The sequence below is a fragment of the Hippichthys cyanospilos genome, chromosome 3 (genome assembly GCF_059441005.1).
Source record: "Hippichthys cyanospilos isolate Australia breed blue-spotted pipefish chromosome 3, RoL_Hcya_1.0, whole genome shotgun sequence".
NCBI classification, from domain to species: Eukaryota; Metazoa; Chordata; class Actinopteri; order Syngnathiformes; family Syngnathidae; genus Hippichthys; species Hippichthys cyanospilos.
The window spans coordinates 2,195,011-2,210,397 of NC_142371.1; the positions used below are offsets into that span (position 1 = coordinate 2,195,011).

Below are 15,387 nucleotides of genomic sequence, written 5' to 3' on the forward strand. Positions count from 1 at the left end.
ATTCCTTGCGTCAAGCGCAATACAGGTGAACTTAGGTGAGCTTGAACGCACCCTGACAAAATGAAAAAGCCTCTACATTCGCAGACACTAATGTTCAAAATTTCCTCACGACAAGAGCATAACAAGCAAATGTTTGGAGACCTCTGGAGACATTTAACGTGGCTGACATTCAACGAATGCTGAAGAGAGCAAAAGAGCTGCTACCTTTGCAGACAATCATCAACATTTGCTCCTCTCCACTGTGAGACGAACATTTGCCAGTGTCCGTAAAGGTAGCGGCTTTTTTCATCTTGTCATAGTTTGCCCAAGGTCGCAAACGTTCGGAAGATGTCGCCAGTGCTGCTTTTGTCGCAAGGAAAGTTTGAACATGCTCAATGTTTGGTGAATGTTTGTGATCTTGGACGAACCCTGGTGAGATCAAAAGAGCGTCTACTCTTGCCTACATACGCCAACGTTCACCCCTCACTGGGATAGCGGCTTAACAGCTTCCAGCTAGAGCTGCAAAATAAGTACATTGGTTGTAAATTCAACCAAGGAACCACGCACTGTAATTGAATTTATTTACATTTGAATTGCAAATGTGTGTCTTTGAAATGAAAAAATTGTTATACTGACAGCGTATAAACAGACTGATCTGAGCCAAGGTCATTCATTTTGAAAAGTGTCTGACAGCCATTGTTTTTGTGCTCAAATTAGAAGACGACTAATCGAATGTTCATAAAATAGTCATTATTAATATTGAGGCTTTTCATAGGGACTGAAAATGCATCAAATTATGACATAGCCACTACGTAATTATTTCATGAGGAAAATACAATTACAGTATTGCAATTAGTTACTAATTATTCTTATACTTGAAGCATTAAATATAATTAATGTGATATATTTATTATTAGCTCTCTTTAGAAAATGAAACAATCATAATATACAGTACAGTACTATAGAAAAGAGTAGAGCCATGTGTGCTGGTAATGTTTACATTTTAAAGGAAAAATAAGTAAATGGTGAAAAGGGTTTGGGAAAGTAAATGATTTGCAAATTGAATGTGCAATGCTGCGTTAGCCTTGACGCATGAGAAGAAAAGATGGCTCAACAAAAAAATCGAGTCAATTACATCAGAGTCTTCATTTCTTTAATATATTTTCTCAAATTTGAAATCAAACATTGTAAGTAAATATTTAACAGTTTCTGACTAGCAAACCTCAACACCATCAAAACGGGGGAACATTATTGATACATAATAAAGTGATGTTGGGCATCGGGTAATCTTGGCTGAGAGTTAGCCAACAAACAGACCCCATTTACAAAACTGTTGTACAAGTCAGCGTAAGGATGATTTTGAAAGAAAGTGCTCGTAATGGGGTGTGTTGAAGTGGTGCGAACACAAGCATAATGCTCATTTTTTGTTGAATAAGTGACATCTGGATTGGTTTTTGAACTTTTTATTATTATTCTCTCCTTCATCCACGTTTTGGAAGACTTTGGCTATTTACAATTCAAAAGTTGGCCCATTATGTCAAAGTGCAAAGCAGTACATTATAGTCAACATTATTCCTTATTTTAGTATAATTTAGGGCACTGGGAATTGCCTATTATTTGGGGGTCTTTTTATTTGAAAACACTAATAGAGTTTACACATGCCATAAGTGCAAATCTGCACGTTCAATAACGGGCATTTAGCAGGAAAATTTTCACCAAGCTACACTCCCTTTTTATGTACAAAAATTACTACCAGTGTGAAACCAGCATGTGGTTTACGTAGTTAGTTTAGGTATATTTCCTGGAGAATCTTCCTGACAACCGCAAGGCCACAATCTCCAGATGAGATACTGCAACTTGTTAAAAACGCAAAGTCATGTTTTACATGCTTGTTACGTGTCCATATTGACTTAATTTTCATTTGAGTTACTTTGGAAGAGTTTGTGGTGGATTTACTTGTTTATGCTATAGCTAAACCTATAGCTAAAACTGGACAGCTATCTAACTGGTGTACCTTTTCCATGACTTAAAAAGTACAGGTATAGTCCCATGTTGTAGAATGTATGTTTCAAGGGTACAAATCTAAGTGCCTTTGTGGTTACTACACATCTGACAAGCTATTGTAGCCCTCAAGGTACCATATACCTTTTTTTTTCTGAAAGTGTATGGCTTTGTATTTACCGTGCAACATCTTGACTTTTTTCAACTTATCTTCTGGTGTCATCACCACATTTTATTGATTTATCTGTGCTGTGATATCATTTTAGATTTTTGTCTAAATACACAAATTCATATGGAAAATTCCAACATGTACTGCCTCTAACAAGAGGGGTTGTTTTCTCAAAACGTGACATCCTTTTGGCTATTGTGCATTTTTAGAAGCTTTTTTAGCAAACCAGACTGTAAGGGGGAGGAGGGGAGGGGGAGGTCATACAATACACAGCATAAATGCGGTATACAATAGATTATTGGTATGGTAAGTTTTTCTTAGACTGGAAAATGAAAAAAAAATGAAACCCGTACTTTGCTGGCACATTTTGAGTGGTTACGTTATGCACTGAAGTGAACAATGTGAAACATCGGATGGACAACAGTCAGCGGGCAGTGCTTAGCCTGAGCAGAACACAAACAGAACAGTCAGGTTTTTTTTAGTATAGGTTTTTTTTTGTTTTGTTTTTAGGATTACAAGAAAACATCTACAGTAGTTAGAAAATGACAGTGGCAATCACGTTGAATGGGATCATCACGTATTGAATTTTACACTGTGCAAGGTCAAGTCATCTCTTCAAAGGAGGAGGCCAGATTCAAAGAAGATGGTGTCACATTCATGAATTGAAGCAATAACGACCACTCTTGATGTCTGCATCAATGGAATGATTGAAGAAAGGTCGCCGTGGCACATACAGTACATAGGCTACATTAAGGGTTAGAATATCTATACACACACTGTACACATTCTAAGATACAATTTATTGTACAAATCAACACTAGCTGGCTTTCGGTAAATTCTTTCTCTAAATAGTAGCTCTATCCATCATCAAAAATAAAGGTGAGATAGTTTGCCCAATGGGTGTTTTCATTCCCTGCCTCACTATTCCATCATTATACATGTAGGACATTATGATAAACAGTCAGTTGATTATCCTCACTGGGTGTTGGGGGTCTTGCCCCCTTATCGCCTTTGACAACACCCCACACCCACTGGATGCTTCATCAAAGTGCTGCAGCTCAGAACGTACACAAACACATACATTTACCATCTCAAACACACATACAGTATGCATACAGACAGACACACACACACACACACACACCCTTCCTGAGTATGAACTGTAGAATTTTGGCTCTATTCTGAAAACTGAAGGAAATAGCAAAAAGACGGATGCCGCAGAGGCGCTGATGTAACTGGGAGATACTTAAAGACTAGAACTTCTCCTGGTTTTGCAACCAAGCCAACCTGATAAGGTTATGTCCCCAACAATATGATAACCTGACTCCCTTAATCTCAATCAGATCTGAACACTCTCTACTTTCAACTATCTTAACACAGGATCTTGTGCTTTAGCCTTGACGTTGCTTATTACTCATGCAGCTGCTTTGATAGTAACAATTGACTATCACAATTCAAACAGTTTATTGGTAGAATTTAGACTAGAATTTAAAAGAAGATACATTTGGAACCAGAATAAGACTAGGACGGCATGACACAAAGTTGTACTTTTTTTCTTTTTCGCAACATTTGTAGTTTGAACAAATCAGAAGTCGTAGACCCTTACTGCCCGGGACTCCCTGTACCTGATAAACCCAAAGAGCATGATTTTTTTTCCACTGCACAGTACTTATTTGGCTCATGGATGTGATACCATTTGTATGTGATACCATTTTGGTGACGAAATCCCCTTTTGGTGATTCATTAGTTGAGTGGCTTTATCGTAGCTGTATCACTGCAGCTTAGAAGTACATCCAACTGGAAAGCATACGTGTGCCGAAGTTAGCTTCAGGGCCTTAGGTATGTCATCGATGCTCAAGTAGTCTACGTGTAATGTCAGAAAAGTTCCAGGCGTGGTGTCACAAAGGATTTTCAGAAGCAAATTAGAAAGGACAACTCTTCCCTTTAAGGAATTCCTCCGGTGACGCACTTTCCCAACCATCTCTGAAACACCTTCATGCACTCATGTAGGAATTCTTCCAGATATCGCTGCAGCGCTGTCATCTTGGTCATTTTGATTTTGTCCTTCCAGAAACTTCGTTCTTCTCCAATGCTGTTGCTTAATCCAGATTGGTGCTTTCAGGTTTGCTCTTCACAGTTTCTCCGAGTAGTATACTGAAGTGTAAAATCAACCCCTCTGAACGAGGAAGAGTACAGCTGAGTTGAGCACATATTGTACTATGCAGTGGAACTGCGGCATTAGATGCCCAGGGTGGTGAGCCTGCAAAGGGAGCTGGAAGCTGATAGCGAGCAAGAGGATCACTTAGTAGCTGTGGAGCCACATAGTGTATTTCCCCCAGGGAACTGAAACAGAGCTAAAAGGGAGAGTGAATTTGATCAGGCTTATGCTTGAATCCAAATGGAGGTTGAGGTTTCTTCTTGTCTGCTGGATGCGTAATAAGGCAATTGTTTGCTGTTGGCTTCTCTTCATATTGCAGTTTCAGAAATAGTCCGTTTATGACCCTGAAGGGACCAATCTACCTTACCCTACCCAAAAGGGTTTATGGACTCCAAAGTAAAAGTACAGGTGTGCTCCCAAGTTGTAAAAGTGTCTTTTTTTTCAGGCATATAACCTTTTGAGATACCACCGTAGTTACAAGCTAGTACCCCGAAAGGTATAGTCATATACTGTACTTTTTCAGCATTTACATTGTTGCCATGAACCTATTCAGAAATTTGATTGTTTTCATAGAAATGCTGACAGCCGTGAAAACACTTTTCTTAGGGCTTCCTGTTTTCTTTAGGATTGAACTATTGTAAAAATACTAAAAAAAAAAAAAATAATAATGTTATTGTGTGACTGCTGCCACACAAATATTGCGAATATCTGTCTGAAATTGTCAAGCATTGTAGTCAGTGAAGGTGCAGCAAACAACGCATCCGTGACTTCATAAGTCAGTATTGAGGACAAAAAGCAGTGGTTTTTACATTCGTACCTGACCCCTGTGCACTTCAAGTGTCGCACTGTTGACGAACACAATCACATCCACACCAACCGTCTTAGCATTTACACTCTGTGTTAAAGACTGAATGATTGTATTTGAAAAATAAACATGTGTAATGTGGCAAATACCTCTGCCAGGATTATTGCCAAATCAATATCGTCATGAAATCATACATTGGTTGATCTTTGACTCTTAAATATGTGAGCGAAGCGCTCATAACATCGCCTATGACCTATGAACATCTGTTCTGTGCTTGTTCATGTTTGTTAGTCCAGAATGTGATGGCTGTGAACAATGTGACAACAGAGATCCAGCACATGATAGATGACACACTTAGAAGTGTCTTACCAACACACAAGCTCAACATTCACACTGACTGCACTCATTTTTGCTTACAGCTTGATTGCACTGATTGCACAGTGTGTGTGACCACACACTGTCCTTTGTTGAAGGTGTCTCAACCTATGGCAGAAAATAAAATGGTGATACTGTGTAAACTCTGCTAAGGTATAGTAGTCTGAATAGAGAGAACACGGCGTAGATAAACACAGTACAAACACATTTCTTAGAAGCTCTCTCCATAGTCTATAGTTTGATTGAGCATTTTTCTCTGCCACTGCTCGAGTGCCCCTCAATGCTAATTTTCACCTCCTGAGAAATGATGGAGGGTTTGAGCAGAGTCAAGGGAGGCTCCCCCTCCACCCTTTCAGTCTGGTCCCTCTCCGGAGCAGACCACCGTCTCTTACGGACGGTGGTTCTATCTGGATCTCTGGACTGTATTTTGCAGAGCGTGGGCATATCTATTTTCTCTGATCCCTGTCTTTTACCTGCAGTTCCAGAGATTGCCAGCACAGATTCTCCTCCCCAGATTCCCCCCACTGAGCCTGGATGTAGTTCCATTTCAGTTGGGAACTGCTGTGCTAGCACAGATCCAGCTATCCTTTCGACACCGGAAGCCTTCATAAAAATACCACTGTTAATGCCTGTATTTTTTGGCTTTGGACTGTTGCTGACAGCCGTATCTGTGTTGTTGCTGGGGTCAGAGAGTCTTGTGGTCTTCATTCTAGCCCCCAAACTCTGACTGTCTGTTATGGAAGCATTCCTGAGACCCCGAAGGGTCAGCGACACACAAACATCTCCCACGCAGAGCTTAGCGCAGGAGAGCTCAAAGAGCTGCGTGGTGCGGTCAGGGCAGCATGAAGACCACCCCTGTCCAAATACGAAGAAGGGATATTCCACCAGCACCTCCACACACACCTGCAGAAATACAGATGTGGGTACCTGAAGCATTCTGCTAAACTGTAATGTTTGTAAAGAAAATCTATAAGGAATACCACATACCATAAGCACTTTATGCTTTAGTCTGTAGAACCTAACCCCTGTGCAGTATTTTAATCCAATCCTTTCCAATTAAAGGCATATTACATCAAAGAAAAAGCTTTGAAATGAGACACTAGGGCGCTGTCATGTCAGAAGTTTGAAATGGCATGACCATTTAGTTCTAACATTTCCAGGAGTGTGCCATCCCTCGGCTAAAATACTACTAGTAGGTAGAATGTGCGAGAATTTGGAAAAAGAAAATGGAGACAATACTGCACAAGGGTTGATTACATTTCCAGGATCCTGGCTACCCTACCATGCCTTTTATGTTTTACTTACTGAAAAGAAGAGCAACCATGTGTCAGATTATTTTACAGCAGATAGCTAGCTGCATGAATGGGAAAAAACCTTGCATATTAAACATGTCTACACTGATACATTTCCTGAATGTTATTATCTCTAAGAAACAATATACTGAAAATGTTCACTGCCTATTATGATATTACAAGTTTGATTACTACCATTTTCACTCTACCACCAGGCCCACTGAAAATTCCATCAAGTGGCATTCAATTATGGATAGTAGTGATACACTGTGCGAGAAAAATGTAAATCTCACCTGGGCTTTGAGTTCCCCCACAGAAAACTGTATGACCACAGCATTAGGACTCTGACCACTATCGATTCGCTCAACTGTGCTGGAGTCAATCTTCAGCTCACTGCTGATCTCTGCGCTCTGAATGAAGTCCTCTGTTTTAAGGTCTTCCACACGCTTCAACTCCCCATCAGCAAGTTGGATGATTGAGCCTCGCATAAAGAAAGGCGGGAGAGCCACAGGGGAGGAGGGAGAGGGGATGGTGGGAGAAGCTTGGATGGAAGCAGGGACCGGAGCATTGACAGGAATGGTGACTGGAGCTGGGACTGGGGAGGTAGCTGCTGCCACTGCAGGGTTTGAAGGCAAGGCCGGGTGAGCTGGAGCCGGGGCTATAGCAGGGGGAACTTGATTTCCATCTGGGCATAGAGACTCACATTTGGACAGGGCAGTGGCAAGATAGGCATGAGGCATGGCGGTTGATATTTGAGGCGTTGTGGTTGCGGTCAGGGAGCTGACAGCACGGCTGGTCTCAATTTCTGTGCCGTTATTTGCACTGCTGACTGGGATGAGCAGAGACTGACCACTTGGAATGACCAGGTGTTGTGGCAGTGCCGCATGGTAGCTGACTGCATGCTGGTTAGCACTGGTTATATAACCAATAATGGGTGCTTGCGTCGAAGAATAAAGACTAGCTGGCAGCTCATCAGGGGGTAGAGTCGTCTGAATGACTGTATGGGGCGTGACAGACTTAATCACTTCTGATGATGGGAGGGAGGAGAAGGATGAAGATCTTGATATCGGTTTCCCTAAACAGATGCCTCCCTTCTCAGTCTGAACTAAGGAAATCTTATTCGAACCATGTTCCTGATCAGCACTATGGTTTGGCTGGGCCACAAGTACTAAGGAGGTCTGAAGCCCTGATGGGTTTTGGCCATAGTCTGCAGGCACAAGGATGTGTCGGGCCTCATAACTCTGAACTTGCTGATGATTTGTTGGTTGGTTGGGAACTTTCATCTGTTTGACTGCTTCTAGCTCACCGTTCAGCACACCTTTAGCATGCACCTCTGGTTTCTTTCCGGTGGAACCATCTGCATACTGGACAACCAGCTGGGAGGGTGCGATGGTGAGCGTTTGAGGGAGGACCGCAGTATGAGGGTGGATATGGAGGTGGGCCCCGGGTGTAGAGACACTGGCTCCACTGACAGTCAAAGGTGTTCTGCTATCAAGTTGAATGTACTGGCTGGTGACTTGTGGAGAGCTTGGAAGGGAGACTGGAGCAAGCTCTGTAGGAGAGAGGCCAATTTGGAACTGCTGCTCCCCTTTGGTGCCAGGTGATATCAGGGCAGTGGTGTAACCATCCAGGTGAGTGCGCTGTCCCATCGGGCTGCTATTGGCAGGAACCACATGAGAGGAAATGTAGCCAGCATAGGGCCCAGAGCTTATGAACTGAACATTCGGTCCAAGCTGAGCAAACTGGATGGTTCCTGTTTGCTGAGGAATGGCTGCGGGATAAACTGCAGGGAGCGAGGCCAGCGGCACTGCTGACAGAGTAGTAGCTGAGGTTGGAATGGTGGGAGGAGAAGAGGAGGAAGTCGAAGGTATGGGACATCTTGGGCTCTCTGAGTCTCTGGATCTGCACCGTTCACTGGCTACACTGGCTAGCCAGGCTAGGTTCTCAGTATGAGGAGCAGGATTATGATGGACCACTGGAGGAGTTGATGTAGCCGCTACTACTGGCCTTTGCTCCAGCGCCAGAATTTCTCGCTTTTTAGGCGGCAGGCATCCATTACTTCGCTCCTGATTGGATTTCATTGCGCCAGATGTGTTTGAAATGTCTGTTGTTAGAGCTTCTATTGTGTTCAGAGTCTGACTACCTCTCACTCTCAGTGTTAATGTCGTCTCTCGTTGCCAGGGTGCAGTGGCTCTGCTGGTGGTCACTAGCAGACTGCTCCAGGTTTCAGTCCAGACAAGGGGGGCTTGCTAAAGCTCATAAAATGAGCTCCATAAACTTCACGCGGAATCATCTCTAATGTATCCAGTTTGTCCACAACGGCGGGCATCTGGTGGCAGACACAAAACAATGGGTAAGTACGTATATATTGTGTGCATATTGCTTACAGAGATGTTCAATTTGCCATGAACAGTGTTTTATGTTTATACTAGAGTATATTTATCAAACATGCTCAGTAAGAATGTAAAAATATTACAGTCATTGAAACTATAAAACGTGGTGCAACTCAATTTAAGTAAAGTCCAAGGTGCATTTTCTGTTTGCCTTGCTCAACTCCCTCTGTCTTCTTTTGCCTTCACACCCACCAGGATTATGGGAATATTGTGGTTATGCAACACTTGTTCTTTTGGTTTTCTTTTGAAATTAGACCTTTGAAGACATAATGTATGTGACAGTTATTACAACCATGTGTTCCTCAAGTGGTTTTTACAGTGAAGCGTTGAGTGCTAAAAAGGCAAACATCATAGTGTTCCACTTCAAAAGTGTGTCTGGTTTCATGTTTCTAATAATGCTGTGCCTGTTTTAGCCACTAGGTGGTATAAATACATCCATTCTAGAGCCACTTATCCTCATAAGGGCCCTTGTTATTGTTCTTGAGCAGTGGTTCTCAAGCTTGTTGGAGGTATCGAACTGCTCAATTGTCTTGCCAACATTCACGCAATTTTTTTAATGTCAGGTTCAGGCAACCTCGAACATTTAATAATCAACAAACAGGAAGGAAGACAACTCGGTTCTTTTTCTCGCGAGGAGAGCGGGCAGGAACCTAACCTTTCAGATCTCCTTCCGGTCTCATCACTCATCCTTTCCACTCCTCATTTATTCATTTGGGCTGGCCCTAGGTACAAAAGCCATTGCTGTCCTTAAGGGTTGAGGGAGACATCTGACAACAATGTGAACAATCAGTTCGTGATAATGGGAGATGCGGTTTACGAGTCCCTGCTGCTATCTTCTTTCCCCGTTCTGCTTTTGCTCTTTGGCACCCGTCTCTTTTTTGCAGCTGCTTGAGACATGTCAATTCCATTTCTTCACATACAACAGTAACAGGAAACATTCTAATCATCCATACTAACAATATACTTATTGCAGAAAACAAATATGGGATAACCTATGTACAATTTTTCTAACACTTATTGGAAAACTCAAATTTTCTCTTGAATAACTTTCATCCTGTCTTTAAACTCAACTCGTTTTCTTTTTATTAGACAGTGAGAGACATAAAACTTTAAAATTGAAAAAAAAATACCAGAATTCAAGAAGATTTTCCATCAGAGAAGCATTACAATTATATTTTTATCACAGTTATAGTGATTGGGGTTTCCTGGGAAACAATGTATCCATGCTTATGTGGAGCATGTGCATTGTTGTTGGCTGTGTCAAAGCATTTCAGTAAAGTACAGATCGAATTAATTATGTAACAAAGAATAACTATCTTGTAATTACCTTTTCCTCAACTCCAAGATCTCATTATAAGACAGGACAATTTTAAATATAAAAATGTACCTCTAGCTAGACTCAGTCATTGGACACATTAAAGAAGCAGAACAAACCAGCCTGACATTAATTTGAGAGGCCTTTTTGCAAAATGTAAGAGTCTTATCACTGAAGAGTTTTATAGCAAAGTTCCATCCCTCTGAATCCTACTTTAGTCAACTACTCGATGTCAACAAGCCCAAGGTCAATATTTGACTGCAGGGATTAATTAACATATTCTATTGCTGCATATTGTAAATGTGTTAACGCAGTAAACACACACAAACACTAGTCAACCTTGTTAACATTTGTTTACTATGCAGCCTCACATGCTAAAACAACATTTGCCTTCCATTGGGCCCTATACAGTGCAACCACCATAGTCAAACATGCTGCACTGGTCGACCTGTGATTTTTTTGGGATTTGGAATTTTCCATTGGAAATAAAGGACAATAAAAAGAAAGACCAGAACTATTGCTTAGGTAAGTATAAAAAGAAGTTAACCACTGGACAAAACAATGTAAAAACAACAAAACCCTCCCGTTTAACTTTGATAACATGTGTCAACACTTGTGGTGACACTGGAATGCTTTGAATGTGAGTCAGTGAGTCCAGTGAATATTCTTCAACCCTAAACACCCCCTGCTGAGGCTGCTTCTTGTATCTGAGTAACTGTCATCAAAAGCTAAAGAAAAAGCAAAACTCCAAAAGGATCAGGATATACACAAATGTGTCACATCATGCAGTTGGAATTTCTGTCACTGATTTTTTTTTCAACATTCAATTGGATGACTTTCCACTGTACTTTCCTGGATGTTCTGCTCTTTTATACTGGCTTATCTGTGGGTCAATGAACAAGACACCGCTAAATTGCTCACTAGCTACAGGCAGCGCAGAGATTGAGTGCATGGCACACTTACACACAAACACACACAACCAACATTACATTTAAATGAGCTACTTTTTTTTTCCACACTACATAGGAGGTTCACTATACGAGACAATCACAAGTGGCCTACTTGAAATATAAAGTAATCAGAGGTGGACCTTGGTCGCTTTCTCTTTGGATTAGCCTATTGCAAGATAAGAAGTTTACAGGCTTCTCAAGGAAGCAGCAGAAAAAGAAAACTCTGAGCAAACGTATGTGATCATAAAGCCTGGTACAGCCATCAGATGTAACAAAGGAGTGTAGAGAAAGAGTGAGGGGGAGGAGAGCGAGATCGACAATGTAGGATGACAGATCGAGCGGGAGAGGATTCGGAATGGGGAAGAGGGAGAGAGAATGGGGTGAGAAAGACAGTGCAGCTCCTCCTGACCCACATTGAGCAGCGCCTGCAGCATCAGCCCCCGCCTTGCGATGTCACCACGCTCACTCACTCTCACTATACGCTGTGCAGCATCACTCTGTGGCAACAACCCCACCTCAGCAACACCTGTAATGACATCATCATCTCGGCCAACGCGGCAGGCAAGAAAAGACTGCCTAAGGTGTTTTATCGAGATTACCACAGCACTCACTGTGCACATGGTCACGCGTAAACATCATCTCTTGATCTCGTAAGCTATTATTAGATCAGGGACTGGCAAACGCCTGCTATGGAGAACAAAGGCACGCTTTCAAGACATGCATGTCAGGATACTCTAGATCCAGCCCTGGACCGTCCCCTCTGGGAAAGACGAGTATGATGACGGTATGGTATCAGACAAGGAGGGGCGGACGAGGCATTTTCATATGCTGCCATGAAGTGACAAAAACCTGCACACATCACATGACTACGTGTAGCTGTTGTGTCTCCAGGTGAAAGGCAGATAGATACATGTCCTCTCATACGCAGGAGTACGCCCCCCCCCCCCCCCCCCCCCCCCCCCCCTCCATCCAACCCACGCTTGCGCTTGCATTGATCCTCAGGTTCATAGCAATAACATCTCTGCAGCAAGAAAAGGGAAGGAAGGAGTGGTATTCTATCTAGAGCGTCCCGGCTAAGAAAAAATACCCCCCCTCCCCAAAAAAAGGCAAAATAAAATGACCCTGGACTGACATTCATAGTCCGTAATGCTTCTATTCATCTCACCTGCTAGACCAGACATAGATTCACAGCACTGTGCAGCAGTGGCTATATTTAGAAAACAAAAACATCATCATTATCAATCTGAGCATGCATGAAACAGCGGAGGGGAATAACAGAGAAAGGCATCCATATGGGATTCTCTGTGTATAATTAGAACCTTGCCTTTATCCCAGAGCCTAAATCAAAAGTCAGATCGATACCATACAGTCTGGATTTGTATTCATAAATGCCATTTTACTGCTGATTTTACTGCCACACACACAAACACACGCACCTTTTCTCTGTGTGAAATGTACGTGTGCATGTCCCTTTAAGAGGCGGACCGCGCCGTGTGCTTGACTACAGCCAAAGAACAGACACTGGGCTGAGCGCTCAGGCTGTTTGTCTCCACAATGACTCCAGAGTTCTGCATCAGTGCCGGATACACGCAGAATACATACCCGGGCAGGCTGATAAGCAGAACCCCCCCCACACACACACACTCCTTCCCCTCCCAGAGCGAGCACCTCAACATCTGAAATCGCCTCCCTGTATTTCTTTTGTGGCAAGACACAGTGGAGTTAGCGGGACAGAAAATACTACTATGCCACAAATCAAAACGCAAAGAGCCCCCCCCCCCCCCTCCCCCTCCCTTGCTGGTTAGACTACTAAGAATAGCTCACCAGTCCTTCCACAGCCACCGCTTGTAGAACATGTGCAACGATTCCTCCTGCGCCTCAACCGAGTGAATCCTGGAGACGTGCACCCTCGCAAGCCTCCTTTGTGCAAGGACCCTGTTTAGGAGTTGCCCCTCCGTTGCCCCTGCAATCGGCCTGATGGCAGAGGAGGTTCCCCCCCTCCGCCGGCCCCCCCTTTCCTGTGCAAAAGCCCCACACCAGATCTTGCGTGCGAGGCTTCTCCAACGTGTGTTATGCAAGGCCACCAGACCGCCAGCTCTCTCTCTCTCTTTCCCTCTGTGACTCTCCCTCCTCTTTCTCCCTGCCTCTCTCCCTCAGTACTCCAACTGACAAGGCTCCTCCCCCTCCGCCAGCCCCATCAGCCATCAGGTATTCATTCAAAAAAAAAAAAAACACACTACTTGGCTGCGCGCCCAGACTACGCTCTCACAGGAAGGGAGGGTGGCAGTGAGCAACAGACAGAAGGACGAAGGAGGGTAGCAAACTGAGTCAGAAAGGGTTTGCATAGGCAGACATGGATGTGCGTGAATATACACAACTATTCACATGGGCATGCAAAGACACCAGCACATATGCGTTCGCGCAAAACTGACAGAGGATTAAATTGTGGAGTGTGTTAGCAAAGCCCCTCTAATGCTCTCTCTGCCCTTGTTCATTTTCATATGCATGTCCCCTCACGAGGCAAATCTCCATCTAATCTGGCCTGCAATGATTGAGCTTCTCTTCAGATGGAAAATGACTCAGACTAACCTACAACCAGTCCTCCCCTTGCCTTTGCCCCCAGAGATATTTCCCCTCCATTCAAATACACACACTCACAAGACAAACACACATGGCAAACTGCACAAATAAACACCCACACCCAGCCACTTGGCCCTCTTTGGTCCACTTTCCCCTGCTGGGCACTGAGCAGAGAGCGAGTCAGGCAGCAGACAGGCACTCTAGTGCCAGGACAGACTGCTATCTGCCCCTCTGCAGACGCCGCATGCAGGGTGGCTCCTCCAAATTGACAGGACCCTGGGGGTGGGAGGAAGAGACTCCCAACAAAATCTTACACTTACAAGAGGTCTAATAAACACTCTGCGAGATCATTTGGCTGTATGGGAAGGGTTCCATGTTCCATGAACAAAAAGATTAAAAGATACAGTTCGCAAGATTGTTCCATTGCCAAGTTATGATTGGGAAGAAATGTTTTTCTTTGGGGAGGGGTGTTAGTCACAGGCTTGCTGGTGCCTATCCCAGCTGACTTGGGACAGTAGGTGGGGGACACCCTGGACTGGTTGCCAAACATCCAGGATTTAACTGTCTATCTCATTTACATTTAAGCCATGTCTAAACCAGTTATAATAGCTTTATATTTTTCATAGTTAGGTTTTATTTTATTTTAGTACTATGTGAAATTCGGATGTTTTTGTTATACTTTTTATTACTATTTTTAATGCATGTTTGGGTAAAGGTTTTAGTCGTTTTAAAATTACAGGTAGTTTCCATTGCTTTATTACATTAAATATTTGTTGAGTGCAACATTTAAAAATGGGTCATTGAGTATTGTGTAATATCTCAAAGTACTGATTAATCAAGAATTATTTTAATCATCAATTGTTAAACCTAAAATTGTCCCAGTCCTTAGAATTTCAGCATCTCAGAATTTTATATCATCAGCTTTTTTTTCCATTAAAAAAAATAAATAAATCTTGTATAGAATCAAAATGAAACATTTCCAAACATCTGCATTTATTTTGGAAAACAGCCATGATCATATTTGCCTTTTTTCTGACATTACAGACCAAACAGGTCATAGAATCATGAAATACTATGATAGTCCGTTTTTTACTAAAAAAAAAAAAAAAAAGTCCAAGTTTGGAATAAAGGGATGGGAATTGAAACGTGTTTCAAGAGCTGATCATTTACAGAGTAATTTAAAAAATAATTGATACAACTCAAATATTTAAATAATCATTAATTAGAGGCCTAAAACAAACACATTTGAAACAAACCTTAAAAATCAATGATAGCAACTGACAGACCATATAATGTGCTTTTACATGTATGTTGACATGTTGCTTTTTCAATACTGTATTAGCTTTAGCTTTCTTAGTTATCACATAAAC

General features: G+C 42.5%; 1 protein-coding gene across 1 annotated transcript; it reads right to left on the bottom strand.

The window, feature by feature from the left end:
- Positions 1 to 1,115: 1,115 nt before the first annotated feature.
- Positions 1,116 to 13,487, bottom strand: LOC148425399 (ataxin-1-like). Its single transcript, XM_088411567.1, has 3 exons — positions 13,262 to 13,487; positions 7,073 to 9,108; positions 1,116 to 6,390 (listed from the first exon to the last, which is right to left on the bottom strand). Exons 2-3 carry the CDS (start codon positions 8,858 to 8,860, stop codon positions 5,719 to 5,721), a joined length of 2,460 nt encoding a protein of 819 aa, XP_088267693.1. The 5' UTR covers positions 8,861 to 9,108; positions 13,262 to 13,487; the 3' UTR covers positions 1,116 to 5,718.
- Between the last annotated feature and the right edge of the window lie 1,900 nt (positions 13,488 to 15,387).